The 25,189-nt window shown below is 42.9% G+C and overlaps 2 protein-coding genes across 13 annotated transcripts in view; both read left to right on the top strand.

Annotated features, from left to right (window-relative positions):
* atp11c (ATPase phospholipid transporting 11C) overlaps nt 1–18,135 on the top strand; it is a 53,068-nt gene extending 34,933 nt beyond the window's left edge. For 2 of the 9 annotated variants that reach the window (XM_061836017.1, XM_061836011.1), the window contains exons 14-31: nt 1,958–2,169; nt 2,246–2,317; nt 2,405–2,478; nt 2,580–2,683; nt 2,777–2,958; nt 3,996–4,262; nt 4,838–5,012; nt 5,230–5,332; nt 5,409–5,554; nt 5,641–5,700; nt 6,782–6,909; nt 8,476–8,611; nt 8,683–8,748; nt 8,826–8,929; nt 9,004–9,154; nt 12,751–12,859; nt 14,539–14,570; nt 15,679–18,135. In XM_061836017.1, coding sequence (XP_061692001.1) covers nt 1,958–2,169; nt 2,246–2,317; nt 2,405–2,478; nt 2,580–2,683; nt 2,777–2,958; nt 3,996–4,262; nt 4,838–5,012; nt 5,230–5,332; nt 5,409–5,554; nt 5,641–5,700; nt 6,782–6,909; nt 8,476–8,611; nt 8,683–8,748; nt 8,826–8,929; nt 9,004–9,154; nt 12,751–12,855 — 2,085 coding nt within the window. In that variant the 3' untranslated portion in view covers nt 12,856–12,859; nt 14,539–14,570; nt 15,679–18,135. Of the gene's footprint in view, nt 1–1,957; nt 2,170–2,245; nt 2,318–2,404; nt 2,479–2,579; nt 2,684–2,776; nt 2,959–3,995; nt 4,263–4,837; nt 5,013–5,229; nt 5,333–5,408; nt 5,555–5,640; nt 5,701–6,781; nt 6,910–8,475; nt 8,612–8,682; nt 8,749–8,825; nt 8,930–9,003; nt 9,155–9,990; nt 10,082–12,750; nt 12,865–14,538; nt 14,646–15,678 lie in introns of those variants that run through there. The other 7 variants (XR_009797263.1, XM_061836014.1, XM_061836019.1 and 4 more) reach the window with 7 other exon arrangements.
* Nucleotides 18,136–20,279: 2,144 nt separating this feature from the next.
* Nucleotides 20,280–25,189, top strand: part of mcf2a (MCF.2 cell line derived transforming sequence a) — a 34,858-nt gene continuing 29,948 nt past the window's right edge. For 3 of the 4 annotated variants that reach the window (XM_061835213.1, XM_061835211.1, XM_061835214.1), the window contains exon 1: nt 20,327–20,687. In XM_061835213.1, coding sequence (XP_061691197.1) covers nt 20,576–20,687 — 112 coding nt within the window. In that variant the 5' untranslated portion in view covers nt 20,327–20,575. The other variant, XM_061835212.1, reaches the window with a different exon arrangement.

Genomic DNA, 25,189 nt, shown 5'->3' with positions numbered 1-25,189 from the left:
TTTTATAGACCGTTGTACAACTACATTGTATGTGTGATAAGAAGACGTCTGTTTAGACAATCGGCCGTAAATCTCAAGTTTTTATCTAATCTCTACCTACTGTATATAACATTAGAGCTGCAAAAGTTGTCACCGTCGCCACGCAAGTCCCCAGTGGAGGCTTAAGTAATCACACAGGAATCATTACAGTAAATGGAGATTCTTAACGGTTTGGCTATTTTAAAAATGATTTGCCAAGGAAGTGTTTCTTCGCTCTTTCCTGTGGTGAGGCAACTGTATACAGCGTGAGCCCACCAACAGTCCACAAAAAGAACAAGAGGCAGCCAACATCAGGACTGTGCACCTTTTTCAATTCTGCTTTTTGCATTGGGGGTTTCCATAGGTTTGGTGGTTGAGAAAGATGACCTGGAGGTTTTGAAATAATGTGTCGGAATTCTAAAAACTAGGCTTGTACAGGTGCGATCACCTCGAGACCACCGAAAGGCACCTAACATAAGGAGTGTGGGCCTTTCTCGTATTCTGCTTTTTGCACAGGAACTTTCCTTATCTTTTATTTTATCGTATCTGAGAAAGCTTACTCGCAAGTAATTTTAGGAAAGGTTGTTGGAATTGTAAAAACTAGTGGTGTCCCAATCTGATTTTTGAGATGATAAGTCGGATGTGAGTAAAAAAAAAAAAAAAATATGGGTTTGCATTGGACTTTTGCTGATTATTCTTCAGAGTAATATCACTTGATCAAGCCTTTTTTTACATCACAGCAAATATTTTTTTTTTAAATGACTCCACTCATCTTTGCATTGTCCTTCTGTTTTAAATCTGAACTTTTCCTTTAACTCTCAGATATGTAAATCATGTTTAACTTCCAAATTAACTCCACTTATTTTTATTCTGAAGTACATTTATATAAATATAACTCAGCTGTAACAAAGTGCTCTTGTGTATGTATAGTTATTTCTGATATTGGATCAGACCAATTATCTGTATCTGCCAAAACTCAAGGCTGCAACATCGGTATCAGTTTGGAAGTGAAAAAGTTGGATCGGGTTATTCTTAATAATGAGGGAGCATTAATTCATTTTCCACACTGCTTATCCTCACCTGGTTGCCAGCCACTCGCAAGGCACATAGAAACAACCATTCACACTTACCTTCACACCTGCGCACAATTTAGAGCCTTCAAATAAGGCTTTGCATGTTTTGGGGATGTGGGAGGAAACCAGAGAACTCCTGAGGAAACCCACACAGGCACAGAGGGCGAATATGCAAACTCCAAACAGGCAAGGCCGGATTTGACCCCAGGTCTTCAGAACTGAGAGGCAGATGTGCTAACTGGTTGCCCACCGTGCCAGGGAGGACACATTATTTTTAGATTTTCTCTCTGTGGTTGAGCTACATCCCTCAAAAAATTGATTTTAAGTTGAAAATATTTGTTTTTTTATTTTCATTATTGCGTTTGTAATTTCTGTGTGATCTTTACGCCGAGCACTCTGTTACAGCTGAGTTGTATATTTTTTTTAAATGTACTCCACAATAAAATTAAGTGGAGTATTTATAAGTTCATTTGGAAGTTAAACATGATTTACATATCTGAGAGTTAAAGGAAAAGTTCAGATTTAAAACGTAAGGACAATGGAAAGATGAGTGGAGTCATTTAAAAAAAAAAAAAATTGTAATTTGCTGTGGTGTAAAACTGCAACGCATCATAATAGGTCTAATATTTGATTACCATAGCAACATGGACTCTTTAGAGTACAAAAGCACTCCAAATGAGTTCTAACGACAGACACGAGACATGTTTTTTGCCACTCAAAACTTGTTATACAACTCTTTACTGCATTTGGTAAGATTATGAATATGGACGCAATGTTGTGGCCAATTAGTGTAATATCTTAAATACAGCCTTTTGCATCAAACTGTTTTTTTGTTTGTTTTTTTTTCAATGTGATTGAATCGCTAGGACCGTGAGGAGCTGTTTCTGCGCGCCCTTTGTCTGTGCCACACGGTTCAGGTGAAGGAGTCGCCCGAGCCGAATCAGGGCCAGGACGGCAGGATGGCCGAGCAGGTGGATTCCCTCGGAGTGGACGGTATCGTGCTCCGTGTCCCGCTGGACGAGAGAGGCTTCATAGCGTCCTCCCCCGATGAAGTCGCCTTGGTCAAGGGAGCCATGAGGTGAGGGTCCAGCTGCGGATTAGTTGCTCGCTGAAGTTTATGGAATTAATTTTTGGTGGTTTGTCTCCACCTGCAGGTATGGCTTCACTTTTCTGGGTCTGGAAAGTAAAGCCATGAAAATCCTCAACAGGAGCCATGAAGTTGAAGTGTAAGTTAATACATTAAAAAAAAAAAAAAAAAAAATTAGTTTGTCCTCGTTTGTCTGTGTAATGTTTTTTTGTTTTTTTCTTTACAGTTATGAACTGCTTCATGTGCTGAATTTTGACCCAGTGAGAAGACGGATGAGCGTAATTGTCAAATGCAAGTCAGGTGAATGAGTTAAATGTTTTATTTGCAAGGTGGAAGTTTGATTTATTTAGCAGCAAGTAGCAACGTCGTAACCTGTTGTTGTGGTTAACAATGTCGCGCAGGTGATATTGTGCTCTTCTGCAAGGGAGCGGACTCCTCAATTTTCCCTCGCGTCCGGCAGGAAGAAATTGGACCGATACGTGTGCACGTAGAACGGAATGCAAAAGTGGGTGGACGACGCATCCTTGCACACCGTAGTTATCATTTCACAACAGATTTCTAGTAGGCTCTCTCACACGCGGTGCGCTTTGCGATGCAGGAGGGATACAGAACCCTGTGTGTGGCTTACAAACTGCTCGGCACGGAGGAGTATGCCCAGGCAGATGCACGCCTGAGGGAAGCCAGGCTGGCTCTGCAGGACCGAGAGGAGAAACTCATGGCTGTTTATAACGAGGTGGAGACTGGCATGAGCCTCATCGGTGCGACTGCAGTTGAAGATCGGTGGGTAGTTTTTGTTTTGTGTGATTTTTAAACTTTATGGAGCTGTTTTTTTTTTTTTTCCACACCTGTCACCTCTTTCAGTTTTTGTGGTGGTAGTTGGCTTTATTTTTTTTCATTTGTATCTTTTTTGTGAGACTACTGCCGTCTGGTGGTTCTTTTAAGGGGCATACAGGAGTCACTAAAGTTTGGGTGCTGGGCTTTGCTTAATCAGAATCGGGTTTACAATTTTGGCCAAGAAAAAAACAACACACAAGGAATTTGTCTCCGGTATTTGGTCCCGCCCTAGTACGCCATACATGTGGAGTACGACAACAAGTGAACTAACAATTGACAAGGAATTTTTTTTCCTTAGAAAAACTCATTCAACTCAGTTCAAAGTTTTGAGAATGTCAAGGTTAAGTTCACGGAAAGGGGAAAGTTAAATATTCATGAATTTTAGCTTCGTGGTTATCCTCAGATTTTATGTTTTTTTTTTTTTTTTTTATTCTAAGTTTTCTTCTTAGCTGCACGGAGAGTAGTGGTTTGTACGTCTGCCTTACAGTTAGCAGGTTGCAGGTTCGATCCACAACCTGTGTGGAAGTTGTATCTTGTCGATGCTGTGCAAGTGTGTTCTCTCTGGTACTCCGACATCCCCATGACATGATACAACTAAATATATGTGTTAGGTCCATTGGAGACCCACTCTGCATGTTGCACATCTGTGACTCTTATAAGAAATTGTTGTTGTTAGTTTTTGTTCTGTAAATGTCATACCAGGGCGGCACCGACTGCCGGAGACAAATTCCTTGTGTGTTGTTACACACTTGACCAATAAAGCTGATTCTGATTCTGAAGGTGTTAGAACACGTTTCATAAAATGTTGTTTAGCGGCAGCAACCGGTCTAATTTAACATATCCAGATGCTTAAATCGTCCCCTCACGTCAGGTTGAAATAGTTCTGCAAGGATCTAAATACCTAAACAGAGGCAAAGTTTCATCCATGAGCATTTACAGAGATGGATTCACATAGTTAATGTCATAAAATTCGTCCGTTGCAGACTTCAAGAAGAGGCTGCCGAAACAATGGAGGCTCTGCAGGGGGCCGGTATTAAGATCTGGGTCCTGACGGGGGACAAAATGGAGACCGCGAAGTCCACCTGTTTCGCCTGTCGCCTGTTCCAGAGGTCCACCGAGCTGTTGGAGCTAACGTTGCGCACGCTCGAAGCAAGCGGTCGGAAGCGCGAGGAACGACTGCACGAGCTCTTACTCGAGTACCACAAGAAAGCAGTGCAAGACGCGCCATCCTTAGAAAACAGTGTCGGCAGGTTGGTGTCTCATTCTGGGACATGTGCTTTGTCTTGCATTTAAAAAAAAAAAAAAAAAAAAAAAAATCATCCCTTACGTTTTTGTGATTTTCTTGCATTATCTTTCATTTTATGTGATAATAATGAAGAAATGCCTTTGCTGCTTTGTACAATAGTCAGTGTGAATCTCAGTTTACATTGTATGTAAAAACAGCAAATTTAACATATTCCCCATTCACACCTGAAACCATGTAATCGTAGCTGGTCACATGACACAGGGTAAGGGAAAAATGTCTCATTTGCACATTTTCTCATCGAGGGGTTGCACAAAATTTATTTGATCTGAAGGGGTCAATAGATTTCCAGTTATTCAAGCTGCATACTGACTACATTGTAGCAAATGGTCATTTCTTTAGCGTTCTCCCATGAAAATATAACATTTATCCATTTTCCTAGCTGCTTATCTTCAGTAAAGTCTTTACAAAAATGTGAGGGCTGTACTCATTTTGTGAGATTGTATCTACACACTGCAGTAAGAAAGTCTTTCCTCAAGTGCTTGAAGCCTCATTGTTGTTTTTTTTCCCTCCCCCAAACAGGAATTGGTCCATTACCAACCATGAATACGGTTTTATTATTGATGGAGCCACTCTGTCAATGGTGCTGAATTCTACCGATTCCAACTCCAGCCACTACAGGAATCTCTTCCTGCAAATTTGCCAAAATTGCACGGCTGTGCTGTGCTGCCGCATGGCTCCGTTGCAAAAGGCCCAGGTCAGGAACAATGTCCACGGATCCTTTTTATGTTGTCCTTATCCTCATTAGAGTCATGGGTGAGCTGGGGCCTATCTGAGCTGACCTCAGACGGGTGGCCACTCAATCAGTGCCTATCTAGACAGCCAACCATCCATCTATCCACAAAAACATTCATGTGTTAATGAATAACTTCAATTTGTCATTTTTCTCATTTGCTGCCTCGTTCTTTCTTCAGATTGTAAAACTGGTAAAGAACTCGAAAGGTAATCCGATTACGCTCTCCATCGGCGATGGCGCCAATGACGTCAGCATGATTCTGGAAGCTCATGTTGGCATTGGTGAGAAATCTAAATCTGAGAAATGCCCAAGTACGCCAAAAATGTTTTGCCGAATGATCCCTTGTCGTTATTTCAGGCATCAAGGGAAAAGAAGGTCGACAAGCAGTCAGGAACAGCGACTACGCCATCCCCAAACTAAAGCACCTGAAGAAACTCCTGCTGGCCCACGGACATCTGTACTATGTACGCATTGCACACTTGGTGCAGTATTTCTTTTACAAGGTAGGACACCAAATCAATCCCCCCGCACCCCCTCGCCCGACAGGTTAAGAATCCACTTTTATGTCAATCACTTCATTTGTCCGCAGAACCTCTGCTTCATCTTACCTCAGTTTTTGTACCAGTTCTTCTGTGGGCATTCCCAGCAGGTGAGTTTAAAACCGGGATCATGAAAGTACCCCCCCCCCCCCCCAATCTTCTTCCCTCTGATCAACCTTCTCTTATTGCCCCTCAGATGTCTAGATTCAGAAATGTTTTGATTCCGTCAGAGTACAAATGTCTGATCTTTACGTATTGCGGGAGTATAGATTGACTGGAGTAGAAGAATTAATTATACACTATCTATATCAAAGGACCTCTTAGAAATAGGTTATTCTGGGATTGAAATATTTCATGAACACATGAAAGATTTAACTCAACTTGCTTCCATCGTCTACTGGGGCTCAGATGACTAGATTTTTTTTAAGTAGATATATTTTTAATTCGACTGTCATGAAAGTGGAGACTAGATTTTTTTTTTTTTTTTTTTAAAGATTGTAGTGTAACATGAAAATCGAAGGGAGGGAATGCGTGCTAAACTATATTCACTGATAGGACATTACATACAAAATGTATTCAGAACATATATGTTAAAACAAAAGCCCATGAACGATATTTCCAACCAGGGGAAAGAATTGCCAAGTCTGCTGACCGCTGGGACTGGCAGGTCGCACAACAACACATCCAAATGGGAAAAACCTGCTCTCGTTCCGGGCCCGTCGCACCAGCGGGTTCACCGTGGCGATCTTGCGCAGTGCTTTCAAATAATGGCAAACCTCTTCATCCGTGGTGGAATAAGTCCCTGTCCTCCCTCCAGTTTGCCAGAAAAAAAGTTGTTCAGCCTGACCCTCCTTGACTGGTTCACTCTCAAATCCAAAAGCTGCAGATTCTGAATTAGAAGACACTGACGGTGACAGACTAATTTTATTCATTGCACTCATCTGTTTCTCCACGCAGATACGCTTCCTCGAGCCAAAAACGATTAGTTTGCCACCAGCCGGCGTCATATTCTAAACGTCGTGCAGTAGTAACGTCGACATATCAATGAGTCGCGTAGTTTGTACATCATCTGTGTGCGCGCGTTGTCGTCGTCCTCTCCATGATATTAACCCCCGGTGTCCCCATCCCTTCCCCATCCTCTTTCCCCGTTGACTTCCCCCGACCCCCTCCCATCGTGCCCGCCCTCCCCAGCCCCTCTATGATGCAGCCTATCTGACGATGTACAACATCTGCTTCACCTCCATGCCCATCCTGGCTTACAGCCTCCTGGAGCAACATATCAGCATTCAGGCTCTGCTGAGCAATGCTCCCCTGTACAGGTAAACCCCAGAACCTTATCAGTTCTGCAAAGTTGTTGTTTTACTCAGCTAAGCCTGAGAGATAGAATGCATATATTTTTATTACTTATTTTTTTTACTCATTCGATGCCAACCCTTTTCAGACCATTTTTATTGATTTCTTTGAGTTTTATTTACCATGTCATGATCCAGGCCTAGACATACTAGACAATATAAGCAAAAAAAAATAAATAAATGCATACATAGTATACTCGTATACTTAACAGAGGTCAAACTAGAGGCAGTGCTGCTTTCTAATGAAAAAACGGCAGCCAGTATGGACCCAGCCGTTTTTTCACCACAAAACATGATTTTGACGTATTTGGGTTTTTGTAACTCCCTCTCGAAGGACTTGTTTTTGACAACAAGCAGGAAGTGACCTTGGAGGCAGTAGCGCGCTCAAGCGGAGTCGTTTCTTTCTATTAGTTTTACCTGCGGGAAGATAGCTCGTTATTCATTGGTGTTAGCCAAAATGCCGGCTCATTGCATTGCAAGATATTGCTCGAACACTCGGGAGGAGGGATTTACCCTTCATAAGTTTCCAAGAGACTGGCTCACACATACTGTCTGGGAGTCTGTTGTTAGTTAGAAGTGAGCCGCATATCATCTAAATATGGCTCGAAACGATAGGGTAATATTACCCTGGACTCTTCACTCGATTGTGAGACGTTCTCTTCTTTGAAAAGAGCTTCTGTGTCTGAAGGGGCTTGTCCCATAGTAGGGGCCACAGCGTGTTTGTCCGGGTTGACGTCACGGATAGACGGTAGATGGAGCCAATATGGCGACCACTCGGATGTCGAACGACAGTTCCGCAACTTTGTGCATGGACGACGCGCTCTCCGCTCATATATATTTTATCGTATAGACTTTGAAGTGAATAATGTTATCTGTATTTTTCATTTCGATATCTATTTTAGAATGTTTATAGGGATGACACTTGACCTTTAGGTTTGGCAAGTACTGAGTGATTTAATTTTCTGTCATTCATCCTGCAGATAAATTTGTGTATTAAATTTGTCAGTATGGCCTGCAAGGTATCGACTCACATTTGCAGTAGTCCATATTTATTTATTTCTTCATCGCAGACTGTGATTATAGATTATTTGAACTGTCTGCCGGGTAGTTTTATTATGATTTTTCCACAGATGTTTTATCGAGTGGCGTGCGCCATTACCTGGCCACAGACAACGTCTCTCTTCATACATGCATTGCATTTGCGTTCAAGCATCTTTGCTTAGATATAATAGAACTTCTGTCACTGTCCCAGGAACAGTGAAAATCATTTAGACATCTCACAATTTGCAGCACTGAGGTAAAAAAACCAACTATAATAAGTACACAATTATCAAAACATTATTTGTAGAACACAGTTGTTCACATTACTATATGGTACTTCTGTAATTATTTTGAATTGGTTATTTTACACAAATTTTTTTTTTTTTTTTTTTTTTTTGACCGGGCATTACCGCACACTTCTCGCTTGTGTCTGTAATAATGTCTCATCATTTTGATAAAATGTAATTTAATTCTTCTCTTTGCCATCTGAAGAGAGATTCGTAAGAATGCCATGTTGCGATGGCAGCCCTTCCTCTACTGGACATTACTCGGGGTTTTCCATGGTTTGGTCTTCTTCTTCGGCGTCCGATTTTTGTTCCGAAACTCGGCCCTGCAGGACGACGGCCAGGTTGGTTTCGGCTCATCCCCCGTCTTGTGTCGCGCTCGGTGAATTTGAGCTCACGTGCTTTGCGTGTGTAGGTTTATGGAAACTGGTCCTATGGCACAATTGTCTTCACTGTCCTTGTCTTCACTGTCACACTAAAGGTGAATAGCAACTCAGATGAATGTTGACCAGCAAAATGCGAAAATATCTAATTTCTTACCATCCTGTCCTTCCCCAGCTTGCTCTGGACACCCGCCACTGGACTTGGCTCAACCACTTTGTAATATGGGGCTCGCTTGCGTTTTACATGCTTTTCAGCTTCTTCTGGGGAGGAATCATTTGGTGAGTAAACGTTTGCTCTCCCTCGCATTTCCCCGCAGCCAGCGTCAAGCGTTGTTTTCTCTTCACCGCTGCAGGCCGTTCCTGAGGCAGCAGCGTTTGTATTTTGTGTTTGCCACCATGTTGAGTTCCGTGTCGGCCTGGCTGGTCATCATCGTCCTCATCGTGCTCAGCCTGCTGCCAGAGATCCTTCTGGCAGTCGTCCGCAAGGGCTGCTTTTCTCAGCAGGTAGCGCTGCCAATATTCCTTTATTCCATTAATCCTTCTAAATCTTTTTTTTCTTATTGTTGGACGTAGCCAGGTAAAGAGATAAGGTACTGTACATACTTAGCTAGTGTGGTGGACTGGCAGCGTTGGGATAGGAAAAAAAAAAACTCACAAGGAATACGCCACTAGGTACACTTTTATATACACACTTGGTTTATTAATCTATTTCATCAGCTACCAACTAAAATAAAAATGCTCTCAAAGTTCCACATCATGACTAACATGAAAATACAATGCCATATTAGAGGCAAACGAGATTTTATTCTTAAAAAGTATTATTATTGTAAGCGACTGTAACATCATGCAGTTTCACCACGCTTAAACACAATCTTGAAAATGTAAACTAATCAATTAAATGCAACTCTCAGCCAAGGAACTAGCCTAGCACGTTTAAACCACACACTTAAAGTCAGCAACACTAGTTTTGAATGTAAGAATGGCGACCCCAGGTGGACACCAACGATACTTGCATCTTGCGTGCACATTTTGTTTGATAGTGCAGAATAGCATTTATGTAATTATTCAAGAGGATAATTTGTAGGATAAGCATTTGTAATATTTCAAAGCTGAAGTCCCTACTAGAAAGCCAATAATAAATATTTTATTAAATTGTGCTGCTGTACCGAATGTGCATAACCCCCGTTATTTCTGATGTAGATTGCCTAATTTTTCCAGAACTAATTTTCCTTTGTAGAACCCGCTTTTAGGACTTAACACTTTCTCCTCACTCTACTTTTTTTTCTCTGCTCTCGCTTCCTCGGTGGACCCCTCCCCCTCCCCTGCCGGTCTTCTAAAAGATGAAGCACCGCCTCCCTTCTTCGGGGACTTCTACTATCTTCATGTTGTCGCAGACCGCTAGCGCGCACAGCTTCTCATGGAGTGACTGAGGTCTCGTTCTCTTTCTGATAGTCTCCCTGCACCTTCCTGCGTCTGCACATTTCATTCCTTTCCCCACTGTCGTCTCCTCGTTTCCCCGTCCTCCAGGTAATCAATTCATCAAAAATTGGGAAAAGCTGGATTGAATCAGCCAGCACCTTTGAAATTTATTTTCGGTCTTAACAAGGAGGAGCAGTGTGAAGGAGGACTGAAACTCTGTGTCAAGAAAAAAAAAATTGTCAAGTCTCTTCTTTATTCTGTGCGCGGTTGTGTCGGTCAGACGTGCGTCTCCCTGCTACCGCCGCATGTGCAGTGCAGTCCGGTCGATTCCGCACGCCCCGAGCATCCAAGTCTGCATGAGGCTCAAGTCAGCAACCACATTATGGACACCCGCCGCAACCCCTCCCCCACCTCACCCCTTCGGGCCACTCCATTCCGTTTGTCTGTGCGTGTGTATGTTTGTGTGCGTCAGAGTACAGGGCAGCGGTGGGAAAACTTTTGCGCTCATGGGCCACGTTTGATTTTTTTTTTTTTTTTTTTTTTTTAAATGAGCAGATGGGCCAAATCAATTATTTTCTCATTTATAGTACAATAGACAAACTGTAGCTAACCAATTGTGTAGTCAAAATAGTGTTAAATGTGTACGGTTCCCTGCATAATCATAGATTTTAAAGTATTGTTTCAGCATTATTTTGTAGCAGCAACCTTTTTTGAGGGGGTCGTCAGTTACCCGTGGTGTTCCCTATTCGCAGCACGAATAGCGGCGGAACACCGCATACGTGTACCGTATTTTCCGCACTATAAGGCGCACCTACGAGCCTTTAACTTTCCCAAAAGCTGACAATGCGCCTTATAATCCAGCGCGCCTTATATATGGATCAATATTGAGCCACACCAGGTCTCGCAACTACGTTGAGCAGCCACCGACTCCATTTTCCCCTGTAGAACACGTAGCGCGCGGTGCGTGCTGGGATATATGAGCATACATATATGACCTGATATATGCCATTTCATTTCCATTTGTGTTTATGGAAAGACTCCAAAATGACTCCTCTACTACTACTACTACTACTACTACTACTAGTTTGACTGACATTTCTATTAGCGCAGCTTCATCTAATTGATGCATAACGTAACCCCAGCCTCTACTGTAGCCTCTATTCTATGTGCATTATAATGTGGTGCGCCTTATATACGGAAAAAAACGTTTTTGAATAGGGCATTCATTTAAAGTGCGCCTTATCCAGTACGCCTTATAGTGCGGAAAATACCTTATTTTTACAATTTTTTTGTTTTATTTGGAACACTACGTAATCCTATAATTGTTTAAACTGTGAATGAAATTATATGCTATACATGGAGGAAAAATTGCTTCATGATGGCCAAAACCCAAAACCTCCTTTTTGCAGGATTTTTTTTTTTTTTTTTTTAAATCTGAGTTTATCTTGACAAATAGAATTCTGCTAGAATTGTTTTCCCCCAAAATTTTAAGGTAGGTTCTGCCTTTCAGGCATTCCAGGATAATTGCTCTTAGCTTGATAATGACAATGCTTGGTGAGCCTGTACGTGTCTCACGAGCCTCACTTTCCCCATCCGTCATATACAGTCGGTGCTGGACCTAATATTAAATTGTATGCCATGTTAAAATATCCATATTGACTAACTACTTGAGTCAGTTGAGTCAAAATCTAACTTTAGCAGAGGTAAGCAAAAAAAGGAACAGGTACTGTATTTGTCTGGTTTACTTTTGAAGGTGTTTGGAAAAACCCTGTCGATGTTCATGTCACTCTATGTCAGGTCGTCTTTTGTGTATTACTACTGCTTGTGTTTGACAGCAATTGTGAGAAAAGAGTAAGGCCTGGTACACACAAAGATTTTTCAAATCTTGAAAGGATTATTGATTTATTTATTTTTGTATAAGTGTTTGACTGACCCCAGGCGCAAAGATAAAAATCAGACATTTTCAGTCCTATTGTGTGTAGTGTGTCTTCTGATAATCTTAACACACACAAGGATTCTATTCCGCCACTGCTCTTCAGGTCAGCGAAGGAACATTCTGTATATCACATGATAATGCCGATCTCACAAAAACGAAGACGGGTGGATACTCTGGTAAAGACATACCGGTACTTGTTTTCGTCTGGAGATTCCACTATTACACAAAAAACAACATGACGTTTTATTTCTGGTCATTTTCTTTGTTCGTCAGTAGGGGTGCACCTGATTGGCTACATTCAATTTCATTTCACAAATCTCGAAATCATGACTCGTGGAGAGCTCAGCCACCCCCCCCCCACACACACACACACACACATTTTTCGTTGTAAATATTCAATATTTTAAGATTTTCGGCCCCAACCCGTTTCTTGCGCTATAGTCGGGACGAATGCACTCTCAACACACCTCAGATAAGGATAATCTTCTCCGACAACTTCATAAAACATCTGATTGCCTGGCGTTTGACGTCATCAGTCAGCGAGGGGGCAAAATGGATCTGAAAGCGAGCCAATTGTCTTTGTGTGTACCGGGCTTCAGGCAATGTCGGTGTAAGCGTGTGCTTGTATGAGGGGCCGTGAGGAAGCTAATTCACAGCTCCCAATCCTGAATTATTTCCCTGACAGCCCCTCATTTGCTTGGCAGTTTAGTTACGTCTCTGGTGTCCTCTTGCCTCACCCTTCCAGAAGAATCCACTTGAGTCGAATGCGGGGAGCGTCCCGTCCCCGCGGTCGTCAGCCAGGCCCCTGCTCATGAGAACCTTTACAGATGAGTCCAATACTGTCATTTAAACAGGTACCAGTCCACCTCCGGCCCCTTTTTAAGCCAATCCAAGACCGGCTACCAACCCCACCGCCTCAGCCAGTATCTTCACAGTCCTGGGTCCTAACTTTAGTCTTAGAAGGCACCAAATCCGAACAAGTCGTCGTGTGGGAATGTGTGTTGTGCAGTCTGATATTGGTTGGCTGAAGAGATGCACGATTTCTAGCAAATTTGATTTCACTTTTCAACAAAACTTGTCACGAATTGCACATTTCTAAACGCAGCACTCTTTTTATGACCAAATTGCTCCTTTCAGCCTCCCTTTTGAAGCCTCCCCGCTCCCACCCCCCACAGCCCGTGCTTTGAAAAATCCAAATGTCTTTGGAGTGTGACTGTGCCGGGGTCGCGTTTACTCACCAGTCGGTGTGCATCAATTCAGCTGACGCGTTTGAGTCTGTGTGCTATTTGAGTGCAGCGAGGTGTGGTCACGTGTGCATGTTGGAACGACGCCTTTTATTATTAGCTCTAACCTCGAGCCGAATGCATCAGCACAGTGGAAATGTCACGATTTGAAGAGTGGCCTGTCACTATTGTGCTCATCCTGGTTCTTCATCACAATTGATCAGTTCCTACTTAATTTTACCTCTCTTTTTAGTAATATTTGGAAAAGCAGTGGCGCCTTGAGATACAAGTTACCAGCCTTTCAATTTTGTATTTTTGTGAAGGAAGGTGCAGACAAAATATAATACTCACAGGCATATATTTATCTTCTGCGAAGAATGACTAATTACTACAGTTAACGGAGCATACGTGAAGATCTCCTTCATTTGCATCCTTATGTCAGTATTATACTGCCTCCTGGTGCCCAAGCCCCGCACACCAGAAGGTGCAGCACAAAGTTCATTGAATTGTCCAAAAAAAAGTGGCAGAAATGGTTTGATTTATTTGCACTCTTTAAACGTGTAATTACTTTACATTTTTAAGTACAATAGTGCTAGTTCTTAAAAAAAAAAAAAAACTATTTTTTTGGGTTGGGGCAGATCTGGAACAGATTAAAGGCATTTACATTCATTTCAATGGGGGGGGATGATTTGTGATGGCCACGTTTACAACTCTTCCTCATATTTCAAGGCACCACTGTATTTGACAAACTATTCATTTTCTATTGTTTGCTCATTTTGTCCAAAGCAAAACAGGCTATCACAAGTGTTTGATCAAGTGTTATACAAATTTATCACATAAAGGTTGATTTTAAAATATTTGTGAAATGAAACAGGATGACTACGTTTCACGTGTGTCAGACATTTTTGGTGTCATTTGATGATACAGGGGCTTTTCTCCTGTCAACACATGAAAATGTTCATATTGCAGCTGATTAAAAATGCCATTGTAACGGCTAAGTGCTATTTTTACTCCGCACTTTAGCGAGGCAATACGAGCAAAGTCCTGTCTCGCGCTTCCCTCGGAAGCTGCAAACTTCCACCAATTCTCTCTGCAATGTGAACATCCAAAGCAGCAGCAGCAGCAGCTGTGTGGTCAGAGGGGTGTTGTCATTTTAGTTCATAGTTGTTCTGTTTTTGTGAGCTGGCGCGAGTGTGTGCTTAGACCGCATCCTGTAGCGCTAGAGCTAAGTGTGACCGCGCCGTGACCTCTGAATGTCTTGTTGAACGTTGGCCTAAGGTGCTTAACCTTCATTTGTGTTCTCCAACTAGCTGCCCGACGATGACCGCCAGTGAGCACCCAGGTAAAAGCAAAAGGAGAGAGACTAGTATTCACTGTTGGGAAGTATTTGGAGTACAAATTTGAGTAGATTTTGCAGGTATCAGTCTTTCAATATGTCATTTTCTGATTCATTTTCACTTGTATTCCCCACATTTGAACAGATGCTGGAGAATTCTTTGTTGTTGTTGTTAAAAAAAATAATTTCTGGGTGAAAAACGTTGTCTTCAGCCATCTTAAAATTAGGTGTTAAAAAAAAAATCAGCTTTAGCAAATTTAGCACTCCTTTGAGGGTGAAATTGTTTGGAGAAATATTTTTTTTTTTTTACCCCTGTTAAAACTTGGTACAGTGAAACCCTGTGTTTATTTTTTTTTTCTATACTTTTTTTTTCGGGCATCCTCATTGTTTGCTGAAAAACTATTGGCTGTTTTTGTATTTTTCTAGCCACAGTCTTGTCTAATATTTAAAAAAAAAAAAAATGCTTTGGTGCAATTTTGTGGCATCTGAAGGCCAAGGAACAATGCCACAGATAAGATAAAATAAAATAAATGCTTTGCGGCCAATGACAGTAAAAGCAGCGGACCTTAAGCATGTCCGGTGTCAATATGTTCCAAGCGACTGAGACGTCAGCTGATAGGAGAAAAATATAACTTTCATTGTCTGTTTTGTGATAATCATTTTATTTTTTTAGATGGAAATGGCTACAAATGTTTTTACAGACAAAGAGGTAGCCTCTCTAGCGCCGTTATGTTTGTCAACTCAATTTTGAGTGGAAGCGATGCGTGCGCAGAGATTATTACAAACCACTTTTGGGTGGGCGTCTAATTACGTGCCCATCCGTGCGATTTCCTGCTGAGCTCATTCGCAGAGGAGCGCAGTCATTTTATGTAAGTACATTAGTTTTTCCGCCCACGTAAGTATCGCTGCTTCAACTTAAGAGTGCGAGCACATTTGCTACCGCTCGCTGTTTGGTGAGCATTTCCCTCAGTAATTTCCCTGTTCCCCCGGTCGCGGTGTATTCTCCACGCGATGACTTTTCTGTCTTTTTTTTTTTTTTTTTTTTTTTTGGCCTTTCGGTTCTTTGCCGCGGCTTGCATTTAAACCACTTTTCCCACCCCACCCCTGTCTCCAGGCTGCAGATGTGGCACCCATCTCTTACAAGCAGCTGAGGGAGCGCCAGTGACGGGGACGCACAGCAACGGCGGCGGCAGCAAAAGCGGCCACATTTCAGGGTTCCGCGCCAATCAGGTCAGATGCGTGACCATCACGGGGGAAGGCAAAACGGCACTTCTGACTTTAAGGGGGAGCAGGAAAAAAAAAAAAAAGAACTCAACTTTCTGTCCTCCTCTGTCCAATTATGACAGCCCGAGTCACGCCCACACGCCACCCATACACGCCCGCAGAGCAGTGCCCTGCGTTATTTTTTTAACTACTCAGATGACAAACTTGACTATTCGTCTTTTTTGGCTACAAATGAATGCATACACAGCTGCCTTGTCCCAATCTGACCGCTGTGTTTTAACAAGCAGTCAAAACGTTGCCACTCGCACCCGACGCTCGTCTGCATGGGGAATAATAAGAATTATTAATTCAAATCACTGTCTTTGCGACGCAATGTTTTCAAGGTGACACGGCCAATGTTTTGTTTCATGGTTATGTTTTTTTCTTTTCCAACAGAGATATCACTTTGCTCTTTTTTTTTTTTTTTGGGGGTGATTTTTCTTTCTTTTTTTGTTTTTCTTTGTCAATCAATGGTTTGCAAACTTGTCGCTCAAGTTGAAGAGATGGCGGAGAGCCGTCCACGCGCTCTAAAAAGTCCAAAACGCGCATGCGTGTGTTTTAAAATTAAGGAATAGATTAGCGATTTCAGGGCACTGTGGCAAAGCTCACTGCGTGACCTAAATAGTCACGCTTCAACTGTTTAATTTAAAGAGTCCAATTAAGACGAGAGTAATAATATATATGTGGTATCCTGTACGGATCTCAGATGCTGAAAGCCAAAAAAAAAAAAAAAAACTACATATGTGACCTAAGAGTGTGTGTTTTTGTGTGCTGTCCACCAAATTCTGTAACGGGAAGAAAGATGCCCCAAATGTATTTGTGACTACTTGAATATGTGTTCTTCAGAGCATTTACTTGGTAATCGCATTAGATCAGCTTGCCATGTAAAGTGGTGCCTTGACGTACGACTTTAATTTGTTCCGAGACCGCGCTCATAATTCAAATTATCTTTGAAATGGATCGATATGCCATTAATTCCTTGCAGCCTCGCAAAAAAAGTGGATAAAAACCATTATGTAAGAAATAATAACTAATATTGTGCTTAAAAAAAAGTAATTATTAAATTGAATGTTTTAAATATTTTTGCCACATTTCTGACTTCAGGTTTAGGCACGTTGCTGTTCTTTCATGTTGGCGTCTCGTCTCTTCAGTACTAATAAGTCTTTCTTCACAGAGGATAAAGAATATGCCTGTGAGTTACCTGTCTACAAATGTGACTCTGATCCTATTCGTTAGCCCGTCTATGGCATTTCCCCATTGTGTTGGCATTAAGCGAAGAACTGGTGATTCTCTTCATTTTGACAGTAAACCTTGATTGAGAGTGGCATTAAACCGGTGCTGCATTTTCTGAAGTGAATTTAGTTGGGTTCACGCTACGAATCTAAAATTGTTTGCAGGGCAAAGCAAAAAAATCGGCCAAACGACAACTCCAAAAACTCACAAGTGGCGTCACTCGTATCTCAAGGCACTACTGTAAAGTTTGAGGATTTAAAAATACAAATATATGGCAGACATGCTGCTCTTTAAGCTAGATTTACCCAAATGTAAAAAAGGTTAGTGTTTGGCTTCGGTCATGTTACGTTTGTTTTTTTTTTTTTTTTGTCTGAAATCCTGCTAAGTTCTTTTTGGACCACTCCTGGACCGCAGGTGGAAACGTCAGTCGCGAAATGTCAACTGTTCGCCGAGGCACACGGACCTCAGTGTGTACTGTGCTGCGTGCTTCCATAATGCATATGATACATTCCATTCAATCACGTACATCTTTTCGAATACACTATATCGAGGCTTTTTTTTTTTTTCAACACAATTATATTGTTACATATTTATTACCATTTTACTCATTTTTAAGCCTTGTATTATGGAAGGTTAGCCTCTGTTGATATTCTTACAAAAAAAAAAAATGCTTTCAGGCCTGATTTGTTACCTCCACACGGCAATGTAATGGCAACAAAAAATGAGCCTGCTTTGTTTAAAAAAAAAAAAAGAAGAAAAAAAATTAAATCGGGGGGAGCTTAAAGTTTTTATGGAACGTTAATATTTTGCTTGTCTAAACCAGAGAATAAATCGCAAGAGTGGATTGTACTTTTAACTGTTTTCTTTCTTTCCCTAGCCACTATTTTTTTTTTTTGTAAGAAAATCAAAATGTACCAAAAAAAAAAAAAAAACAACCAAGAGGTTATGGACACCGTACCATCTCGTGCCCTTTTGGCTCGCTGGCCTCAAACACTCCTAAACCTCGAAGATGAATGTACTGAAATTCTATTGAAATCCTGAAGATTTTTCTGTAATAAAGACCATTTGGAAGAAATTGCCCATTCTCTTTTTTTGTGTGTGTTTGTTAGTTGTGGAATCTCAGTGCAGGCGCCTTCCATCTACGGCCGCGATGTACAACAGAGGTGTCCAAACTACAAAGTCTGCTAGGGCCGTTTGGAAGAAGAATAATGCCCAAAACAAGTCTACCGAATTTGAATTAATTAAAAAAATTACATGGTAACTGCACGTTGGAGTCAAAAATGGGCCTTAAGCACAGCTAACTCACAACTGAGCAGCATCGCCAAAAAGAAAAAAAAAAAAAATCATTTGAGAGTTGTGTGGGGTGGTTAGCCCCGCCCACAAAATCAGGGAAAGTCCATCTATTCATTTTCCAAGCCGCTCATCCTCATTAGGGTTACAAGAGTTCTTATCCCGGCTAATTCCAAGCGAATACACCGACTACACCTTGAACTGGTGGCCAGTCAATCAGTGAAGAAGATGGGTAAACTGTATCTGAACAATTTTTCACAATATTGTGTCTTTGCATCTGCTGTCAAGACTTTGACACATACCGAATATCGAGGTGGTGCACGTGGCGTCACCATTTTCACTGCGCCATATTGCAGGTCAAACGGAGCTGCTCGACATTGTGGGAGACATTGAACCGAAGGAGAATAGTTACAATACCCGAGACCTGTTGTGCTGCTGGCTGTCACGACAGACGAGACAGATATTCAAAGAGATCATTCTATGGAATACCGGCTGAAAAGATCGACGGATTTCGGCAATTAAACGTGATGGATGGTGCCCAACCAAAATACACACACGCCTGTGTAGCGATCATTTCAGGTACGAATTATTCTTGTTCATCTCAAATAACCAAGAAGGATTTATAATGCCGAGTTGACTCATTTGAGAGCTGTCGCAGAAGTTTAGAGGTTAACGTGTGGCCGCATTCGCTTCCGTGTACGTTCCGTGGAGACGACTCTGTCCTCTTTTTTTTTTTTTTCCTAATCATAGTTAACGAATGCGAGTTTGTGTAAAACGAGGGGTCATTTATTTAAATATTGGTATTTGTATTGAATACTAGCTGAAAAGATCTATTGATTCCGGCAAAGCTTAATGTGTGGCCAAATACACTTCCGTATTCACGAGTCGTCAACTGTCGTCTTTTTTCCAATCATAGTTAATGAATGCGAGTTTGTGTAAAACCAGGGGTCATTTATTTAAATATTGGTATTTGTATTGAATACTATCTGAAAAGATTGATGGATTCCAGCAAAGGTTAACGTGTGGCCTAACACGCTTCCGAGTTCACGAGCTGTCAACCCGTCACTCTGTGGGATTTATTCCTGATCGAGAACAGATCCAGCAATGAAGTATTTGTATGCATCCAGACTTTTCTACGCTTTCAAACTTTAACGTGTAAATCTCAACGACTTACTCATAACTCATGCGTGGAACCAGTTGTCCAAGATAAGCGGAAAATCATTGACTAATGATGGGTCCTCTATGCCGGGTTTATCTAATTTTTCCGCGTATCTTTGTTTATTTTCACCTTCTAAATGTCTAATGGTATCAGACAAGACTGGGCGTCGTGCTATAAGACATATTTTCGGGTCATCTTCAACTGACTTAGCATTGACCAATGCTTAGCTTGACCGGCAATTTGGCGAGGTAAACAAAAGTCACGTGATTTTTATGACGTAGGTGGAACACGGTGTGCACTGGCGGGGCCACTCCTGGCCGCCGACGCCATCATTTGGACACCTCTGACTTACAGGAAGCGTGTCCGCATCTATCACGTAGGCCTCACAGCCGTGGACTGGATCTAAGAAAAGACTCCGCGTGGGTCGGGATCGCTTCTGTGCACAATGACACGCTTGTTCTCTCTTGAATGCGATTGCTGTGCCCCGACTTGCCGACCGAAGGGTGTGTTGGGACTTTCATGTCCTCTCACAAAAGCTCCCTTTCCCACAGCTGCTTCATGTCGGTGACGACAAGAACGCTCTCAGCCAAACAATTCTGCCCGCTGTTTGGGTTTCGGAGCACTACGCCGGAGCCATAAAACATGGGAGGATGTGTTAGTGGGACTGTGAGGAGATGGCTTGCTGTCGGGGTTTTTTAGTGCAGAGGCGACACCCTAAAGCTCAAAAAGAGAAAGAGAGAGAGAGAGAGAGAGAGAGAAGGAGGGAGGGAGGGAGGGAAGCTGGAGGAGGGGCAGCACAAGGCCAGTAAGTGGTCAGACGGAAGGAATCATGTTTGTTGTGAGCGATCGAACAGCTGATTGAGCGTTTGTTTTTCTTCCCGAGCAGAAGCGCCGCGTGGAGTTCAAGGTCAGCGAGTTCCGGCAAGCTTGAATGAACCCCGGCCGGACACGCTGGCGCTCACCCGCGAGCTGCGCGTGTAGAACTGCAGAGAGGATGTGACGGGATCCGGATCGCTCGTCTGGTTGCGTTCCGGCCGCCGGCGAGTAGGGTTGGGGGGTCGGGGGGATGGGCCCGGCCTCCGCGCTGGAGGAGTCCAGCATGGCCGAGACCGCCGAGGAGATGGAGAGTTACGGCTGCCTCGTGCGGGCCGGATCCCAGCTCGAGAGCACGCTGCAACGTGAGTACATTCGACGCAAACGGTGGATGCTCTCATCTAGCTGGTACTTTTTTTTTTTTTATTACTTACTCAGTTACAAGTTACAGTTACAGTTTGTGTTACCTACTTGGGCACAAACTTCAGAATTAGCCAATCGTTTCGCGTGTTAAATGGGAGCACTCAAGTAAGAGTACTTTCAAACAAAATTCCCTGTTAAAAATTTTCTATGGAATTTGTACAGAACAACTTGGCTGTGATTTTCCAGAGAATTTCCACATAACACAATGTTTTCTAAAGAAATTCTGTAGGACTTGGGTCCTAAAGTTCTATAGTTGTTTAAAAAAATCTTTAGAAATGTTCTATGGAAGATTTTTATCAGGGTGACTTGAGGAAAAAGTAAAAAAAAAAAGTAGTCCTTCAAATAATTACTCTTCAGTGGAAAAAAAAAAATCCACTCGAGTACAATACTGAGTAACTGGTGAGAAACTCGATTTGTTTTTAAATTGAAGGACTGATGACAAATATATAAAGTAAAAATAACAACATAACATTTTATGTCACTTTAACCGAAATAGGTAAGCATGCAATCACTTTGAAATAAATGCTGTACGTTTTCTCATTTGTTTGAGAGATTTTGTATCAGTTTTAAGAAACCATGTTTGCCACAAATCCCCCCACTCCCAAAAAATATATTTACAATGAAGTGGGGGGGGGGGGGGGGTCTTGCGCTTTAGGGTGTTTTTCTCCAGCTCCAACTGGGGCCTTAGTCCATGTAGAGGACTGAAAACCAGCAGAAAGCAACAAAAATGCCAGCAAAAGCCTACTAGAACATCTAAAGTCTGCTTGGGGTTTATCTGAGGCACTTAAAATGGTGACAAGCGTGTGGCCACTCACTCCAATCTCATATCAATTTGAATACAAGTTTTTTTTTGTTTTTTTTTTTTTCAATTGACTTGCAAGGTTATCGGTCACATTAATGCTGGAGAAAGTTTTGAAATGATTTTTCATGCTCTCATTTTTTTTCCCCCCTTCACATGACGAAAACCTGCCATTTCCACGGTGGGTGTGTGTGTGTGTGGGGGGGGGCTATTTTTATCCACCAAATGTGCAACTTCCAGGCTGCGGAAGAAGTGAACGCCGCATGTTTTTGCCCAGTACCGTCCGCGTTCCACTTCGCCGGCCGTAACGGGGATTCGGTTTCCCCATCTGAAGCCGTCACAGATGGTTTCCTCATTTTCCTGCCTAATAATTTGCCAGCCGGTCTCATAACTCGTTTGCCGCAGCGATTTGAAAAATGTCCCTTTAAAAACAACAATCGTGCTCCCTTTTCAGGCGGGCTCAGGCGTGCTGTGTTCGTTGCGTGAGAGGGAAAACTGAAAAAAAAAAATGACGTGTAAAATGTGTTCCTAATGAACCTGCTGAGTTTATGTGGAGCCTTTTGGAATGTTTTATTCATGCAATTTGGGTTACGAGTGTCATGGAGACGCAAGGTAATGAGATTACCTTGGCAGGGCTCATCTCATTGTTTGATTTACTATCCTTTGCTTTTTCCGTATACGTTTTGCTGTGCGTAAACTTGAGAACACTCATAATTTTTAAAAACATTTTTTTTTCTTTTTTACAAGTGAGCCAGTGATAAGCGTAAACTCTTAATTCACGCCGCGATACTTTAACCTGAGATTGACGGTTATCGTCCATGCGCTTGGTCTGCTGTGCCGGGATGAGAAACTCGCACTTGTCGAGAGTCAAAATTAAAATATGAACAACGTGAAATCAAGATTAGAGCGACGGTTGATGGCTTAATCCGTTGTCATGGAGATGATCCCTTTTTGAGGCATCATTTATTTATTTTGCGCAGGATATCGCGTTACGGTGGCGCGGCAACTGGTTCGAGCTTTAGCCTCACAAATTTTGAGGTACCGGGTTCAGTCAGTTTGCATGTTGTCCCCGTGCCTGCGCGGGTAAATTAATTGGACACTCTAAATTGCCCCTAGGTGTGATTGTGACTGGCTGGGAAACCAGTTCAGGGTGTAACCCCACTTCGTGCCCGATGATAGCTGGGATAGGCTCCAGCGCCGCCCGCAACACTTATGAGGATAAGCGGCTAAGAAAATGGATGGATCGATATCACATTACGGCGGCGGGGCAACTGGTTCGAGCTTTTGCCTCACAGTTTTTGAGGTACCGGGTTCAGTCCCGGCCCCGCCTGTGTGGAGGTTGCATGCTCTCCCCGTGCCCGTGTGGGTTTTCTCCGGGTGTGCTCTCTGGTTTCCTCCCACATCCCAAAAACATGCAACATTAATTGGACACTCTAAATTGCCCCTAGGTGTGATTGTGACTGGCTGGGAAACCAGTTCAGGGTGTAACCCCACTTCGTGCCCGATGATAGCTGGGATAGGCTCCAGTGCCGCCCGCAACCCTTATGAGGATAAGCGGCTAAGAAAATGGATGGATCGATATCACATTACGGCGGCGGGGCAACTGGTTCGAGCTTTTGCCTCACAGTTTTTGAGGTACCGCCTGTGTGGAGGTTGCATGCTCTCCCCGTGCCCGTCTGGGTTTTCTCCGGGTGTGCCTGGTTTCCTCCCACATCCCAAAAACATGCAGCATTAATTAGGCACTCTAAATTGCCCGTAGGTGTGATTGTGATTGGCTGACAACCAATTCAGGGTGTTACCCCACTTCCTGCCTGATGATAGCTGGGATAGGCTCCAGCACTTCCCGGGATTCTTTGTGAGGATAAGCGGCTAAGAAAATGGATGGCTCGATATCGCATTACGGCGGCATGGCAACTGTTTCGAGCGTCGGACTCACAGTTCTGAGGACCAGGGTTCAAATCCCAGCCCCGCGTCTGTGGAGTTTGCACGTTCTCCCGATGCCTTTCTGGCACACATACAAAAGAAAATAAAAATTGAAAATAAAAAAACTGGAGACTCTAAATTGCCCATAGGTGTGATCATGAGCGCATCTGTTGTCTGTCTCGATGTGCCCTCCGATTGGCTGGCATCCATTTCAGTGTACATCCCACTGCACCTCTTGCTCGTGAGGATAAGTGGCTCAGAACTTGAATGAATGTCATTTATTAAGAGTACTTCTACCCTTGATTTAAAGTATTTTATTGTCGCCATTCCAAACAAAAAGAGCAGGCTTTAATTTTCCTTCTGCAACTTTTCTGGACCGTTTATGCCGGACTGGAATGTGTAATGACTTTGTGACCACTGTAAGACAGAAGAACTGTACTATATGAAAGTTTCCTAAAATACAGTCCACAACGACTGAGCAAAAGGTCTTGGACTTAATCTGGTTCACGCTACCATCGTGATCCCAGTCCACTGTGTTAAAGTACCGTAAGAGATCAGCAGGTGCGGCGTGGGAAATGATCCTTTGTTCTTTGTTCCGAACGTCATACCAAGGCGCCGCCGACTGCCGCAGACAAATTCCTCATGTGTTGTTTGTTACACACTTGGCCAATAATGCTGATTTTGATTCTGATTTCATTTTTATTTGGGTCAATTTGCTCCCAGCACACATTTCTGACGATTTTCTCATCAACTCCAAATGAGGTCCGGCTGTTCTAGTCGCCTTTTCCTGACATTCTTGTTGTTCACGCTTGCGGCGCAAGACGAGCATGGTGGGATGTCGTTGTTCAAAGGAATCAGTTAAGAGGGAGGTACAAAAGATTTTCCCAGCCGGTCGATAGACCATAAAAGACGGTCAAGACGGTGGAGAAAACACCAAATTTTGCTTTCAATTCGAATGCATTCACCCGCTAATCTTTTCCTGTTGCCGTGCTAAGCGTGTTGGCATATTCTCTTGACCCAGAAAGTGCTGTCGCACGAGGTAACATCTCTCTCTCTCTCTCTCTCTCTCTCCTCTCTCTCTCTCTCTCTCTCTCTCTCTCTCTCTCTCTCTCTCTCTCTCTCTCTCTCTCTCTTCTCTCTCTCTCTTCTCTCTCTCTCTCTCTTTCTCTCTCGTTCTCTCTCTCGAACTCGCATGCTCTCTCTCTCTCTCTCTCTCTCTCTCTCTCTCTCCCTCTCTCGTTCTCTCTCTCGTGCTCTCTCTCTCTCTCTTGTGCTTTCTCTCTCTCTCTTGCCCTCTCTCACACTCTCTCTTGTGCTCTCTCTCGTGCTCTCTCTCATTCTCTCTCTTGCTCTCTCTCTCATGCTCTCTCTCAATGTCTCTCTCTTGCTCTCTCTCTCTCTTGCTCTCTCCCTCTTTCTCTCTCGTTCTCTCTCTCGAACTCGCATGCTCTCTCTCTCTTTCTCTCTCTCTCGTGCTCTCCCTCTCGCTCTCTCATGCTCTCTCTTGCTCTCTTTCTCTCTCGTGCTCTCTCTCGTCTCCCTCTCGATTTTAGAAATGTATTTGCATGTTCATGAGGGGGATTTTTGCACTCAGGGGGATTAAAGGTGCTTTCTTTCTTTTTTTTCAAGATTAAACATTGTCATATTTCTTCTGGGTGGCACGGTGGATCAGCTGGTAAAGCGTTGGCCTCACAGTTCTGAGAACCTGAGTTCGATCCCAGC

This window comes from Syngnathoides biaculeatus, chromosome 11, assembly GCF_019802595.1.
Source record: "Syngnathoides biaculeatus isolate LvHL_M chromosome 11, ASM1980259v1, whole genome shotgun sequence".
NCBI lineage: Eukaryota > Metazoa > Chordata > Actinopteri > Syngnathiformes > Syngnathidae > Syngnathoides > Syngnathoides biaculeatus.
This window is presented reverse-complemented; position numbering and strand designations above follow the sequence as displayed.